This window comes from Azolla caroliniana, unplaced genomic scaffold (genome assembly GCF_043228905.1).
Source record: "Azolla caroliniana isolate FFs.n. ecotype wild unplaced genomic scaffold, voAzoCaro1.0.p SCAF_10, whole genome shotgun sequence".
NCBI lineage: Eukaryota > Viridiplantae > Streptophyta > Polypodiopsida > Salviniales > Salviniaceae > Azolla > Azolla caroliniana.
The window spans coordinates 16,781,306-16,785,829 of NW_028230445.1; the positions used below are offsets into that span (position 1 = coordinate 16,781,306).

Sequence of the window (4,524 nt, forward strand, 5' to 3'; positions counted from 1 at the left end):
TGTTATCCTACTATTGCCTATGTCATTTTTTCTTCATATTCTCAAATATACGTTTTATGAGTTTTTGAACGTTTGATTATAATTTATAATGACATATTTTGATTCAATCTCTATAGTTCATACTCATTTTTTTGTAAAGTTTTAAAGTGAAGAAATTGATACTTTCACTAGTTACGAGATGAGCACGTTGATAATTGCAAGATGAGCTCATCATCAATACAATTATGTCTTTGAACTATTTGATTTTTATATTCGTGTTTTCTAATGTTTAGTAATTAAGTAATTCTTAAGTTTTGAGCTTTTAATTGTGTTAACATTTGATTCAATCAATATACAATATTGAGCGTGGTCTTTTTTTTTCCAACTTATTAATCCAATCCAACTTTGAGATGATTTACCATACACATTTGATTGAATCATTCTCGAACCTTTATTTTTTTTCCAACTTATTAATCCAATCCAACTTTGAGATGATTTACCATACACGTTTGATTCAACCATTCTCAAATCTTTATTTGTTTCCCAACTTATTAATCCAATCCAACTTTGAGATGATTTACCATACACGTTTGATTCAACCATTCTCAAATCTTTATTTGTTTCCCAACTTATTAATCCAATCCAACTTTGAGATGATTTATCATACACGTTTGATTCAACCATTCTCAAATCTTTATTTGTTTCCCAACTAAATTATCCAAATTATCCAACTTTGAGATGATTTACCATACACGTTTGATTGAATCATTCTCAAATGTGAATGCGCATATGGTACATATGGTTCATTCTATGGTATCAAGTAGATATAATAGAGAGGTGAGAAAATGAGGTTTCGAAGCGAAAATGTTTTCAAGTAACAATTTACCATTAGGGTACTAAGCTAAAGCTAATTATGGTAAAAGAAAGAAAGATAGAAAGAGAGTCATCTTGTGAATTAAGAGATATGTATGAAGTATCTAATAGAGAAGCGAGAAAATTAGGTTTCGAAGCGAGAATGTATTGTAACAATTTACCATTACCGTAAGCTAATTACGGTAAAAGAAATAAAACAGACGTCCAAATTATGTTGTTTTGATCCCTTATCTCCCTCTCCCCTCCCTTTATCTCATCTAATCCTCGCCTACACCAAGTTTTGTCTACGATTCGGGTGCGTTCAAATCGATCTTGGTGGTCTCTTCTCCCTCTCGACTTATCTACAACCCATCAATGATTTCACCATTCCGCACTCCTTGTACCGGCTCGAATGTCAACAAAAAAAACAGACGTCCAAATTATGGTGATAAGAGTGTGTGAACAATCAGATGAAAGATTAAGATTAGGTTATGGTTGTAGAGATGGTGATGAGTTGTGGTTCTCCTTATTTATAGCCCCCCCCCCCCCCACTCTCTCTCTCTCTCCATTGACTCTTTTTGTGGGTGATTCACTTGTTACATTTTTAGTCCAGTACGGAAACAGTCCTTTGTCCTTATCCCTCTCTTTCTATATATACATATACATATATATATATATATATACAGTATAGGATATATTGTACATACATTTAAGTACTATAAGCAAAAGGTAATGTATATCTCCTCTGTACTTCCTCAGAAGATCTTCTTGTATGTATGCATGTTCTCAGATAATGGTGTGTGTATTTTCCATCCATGTCCCTCTTCTTCAGACTTCTCTTCTCTTTAGTACTCTTCTGATTGCAAATTATAGCCTATGATTTTAACTCCTACTCCCTAATTACTTCTATTGTTATCTTCACCTGATTGCAAAATTATCATAGCCTGCTGTTTCCCTTAAAAAATTTCAGTTCATGACTATCAGGTAGGTTTCTCATTCATCGGATTCTAATTTATTTATTTATTGTTTTATTTTTCTTCTAATTTATTATTATTATTATTTGATTTATTTTGCTATATTATCATTGTGAACAATTTGTAATTTGCAGGCTTCTTCTTCTTCTTCTTCATTTATTCAAATTTTTTTTTTTTTTTAATTGGCATCCGAAAATGCTGATTTGACTACTGTATAAGATGGTTAAAAATAATGATTATCTGCAAATTATTTTGCAGGGTAAACTTGGAGCAGTAGCAGAGATGAAGCAAGTGCTATTTAATGGACATGATGATGATGATAATGATGATGATGATGGTAATGATGTGGCATTAAAGATGGCCAACACTGGATCAAATGGGCATGATGTGGCATTAAAGATGACCAATAATGGATCAAATGGGCATGATGTGGCATCAAAGATGGCCAATAGTGGATCAAATGATGTGGCATCAAATGGGCATGATGTGGCATCACCAAAGATGGCCAATAGTGGATCAAATGATGTGGCATCAAATGGGCATGATGTGGCATCATCAAAGATGGCCAATACTGGATCAAATGGGCATGATGATGATGATGAGGATGATGAGGATAGGGCATTCAAGAGTGCCAATCCATTGGTTGATGATGATGGTCCACCACCTCTGCATGATGTCCATAGTACTTGGCCTAGTGATGCCACCTGCACCCAAGAGCAGGAGCAAGAGCAGAAGAAGAAGATGAAGAGGGTGATGTTGGACCTGAGTGGCCATTGCTTGGACACCTTCCTAATTCATGACCCCAGCTTCACTACAAACCTTATATCCCTCCACCTCTCCAACAACCAACTTAAGGTTAACACAAAATCTCAATTCATTAACTAACTCTAAAAATAATCTTTTATTTTAGTTATTATTTATAATCTCTCTTTTTTTTGGGGGGGGGGGGGGGGGGGGGGGGTCATTTTCATTTCTCTTCATTTTCCCCTTTACACTTTTAATTTTCTATTCTTACCATTATCTCTATATATTTTTTGATATTTTTTTTATTGCAGCTCATGATTTTACCACTTTTAACTATTTATTTCCATTTTCTTTTTCTTTATATTTGTGCGGTTTTTGTTTTATCTTCCCATCATGACCACAACCTTACGCTTGTTTGATGGGTTGGTTCCTAGAGCTTGCCAAATTCTATTGGAGACTTGGATAACCTTGAGATTCTAGACGTGCAATCGAATGAACTGTCTGGCCTACCAGACTCAATCGGATTCTTGGCGAACCTCAAACTGCTCAATGTGTCTGGGAATATGCTCACCACTCTCCCTGATAGCATTGGAGGATGCAGGTAACTTGTTAGAGATCATGCACCAATATCATATACTTTAAAAGAGTTAAAGCACAAACAAATGGTCCACCGATTCATAAAGGTTGTATGGTAGTTTGTAAATTTTGTATATTTAAGTGCAAATTTAAAGGAGTGGGTAAGCCCATTCATTGTCCCAACGAGTTTTTACAAGACATGGCACATGTTTGTATATTACCACAAGAAATCAAGTTGGTGGCTCGAGGAACAATCCACCATCTACTTATTCATGTTTGCATCCACATATATATTTGTGACTATGTATATATAACATTTTCCTCCTCATAAGATTGAGCTACATAGTTTCCCTTCAGTCTCATATTGTATGACGTATTCAGTAACAATATTCATGAGCTTTTTGAAATGATTTTACTATAAGTTTGATATATTTGTAGGCAATTGGTAGAGCTTAATGTCGGTTTCAATCAACTCGAACGTATCCCAGCTCGGCTCGGTTTTGACCTTATTCACTTACGCAACCTTTGCCTTCATTCCAACAAGCTCACATTCTTACCTCCGTCCATATGTGAACTCAAAGAGCTCAAGTTTCTTGATCTTCACTTCAACAACTTGAAGTCCTTACCATCCTCCATGGGGAACTTATCATCTTTAGAGAAGCTTAACATAAGCAGCAATTTTAGCGATTTTGGGGGCTCATTGCCGTCAACAATAGGAGATCTAGTATTTCTTGTAGAGCTTGATTTGAGCTTTAACCAAGTGAAGGTGTTACCGATGGGTGTGGGAGCATTAGAGAACCTCAAAGTGCTAAAGGTAGACAACAACCCCCTTGTGGACCCACCCTTAGAAGTTGTGGAACATAGCATGGAAGCTTTGCTTGAGTACATGTCAGAGAGGTGGAAGACCTTCCAAACATATGATAATAATGACGATGAAGAATTGGGGTTAGGGGGTTCGCATACACCCACACGAGCAGCTTTATATAATGTTTGCGCGTCTCCGATGACAACACCTCGTCGCGACAACAATGGGCACCAATATAGTATGAAGACGGTTGGGTTTGAGGCGTCACCAGTTCGAACACGATCATCAAGTGTGTCGACAACGGTACTCCATTGGCTAGGAGGCATGACATGTATGAATGGGAGGAATTCTATTCCTAATTTGTCTCTACATCACAAGCCTTTGAGTAGTACGTCTAGTCCATATCACCGTCATCATCAATATTAAAATTATTCATACATAGCAAGATCGCAACATGGAGTACAATTCGTATACATGGTCTAATATTGACTTTCATGTGTTTATACAACATGCACAATTTTTCTCAAAAATTCCTACTTATGTATGGTCATGTACGTATAATAGGCATTATTGTAGTTCTTTGTTTTTTCTCGA

The 4,524-nt window shown here is 36.0% G+C and overlaps 1 protein-coding gene across 1 annotated transcript; it reads left to right on the forward strand.

Moving 5' to 3' along the window:
* Positions 1-2,331: 2,331 nt before the first annotated feature.
* On the forward strand, positions 2,332-4,524 carry LOC147859230 (uncharacterized). The gene is made up of 3 exons (XM_087326508.1): positions 2,332-2,660; positions 2,984-3,150; positions 3,564-4,524. The coding sequence occupies exons 1-3, from the start codon at positions 2,367-2,369 to the stop codon at positions 4,354-4,356; spliced, it is 1,254 nt and encodes a 417-aa protein (XP_087182634.1). The 5' UTR covers positions 2,332-2,366; the 3' UTR covers positions 4,357-4,524.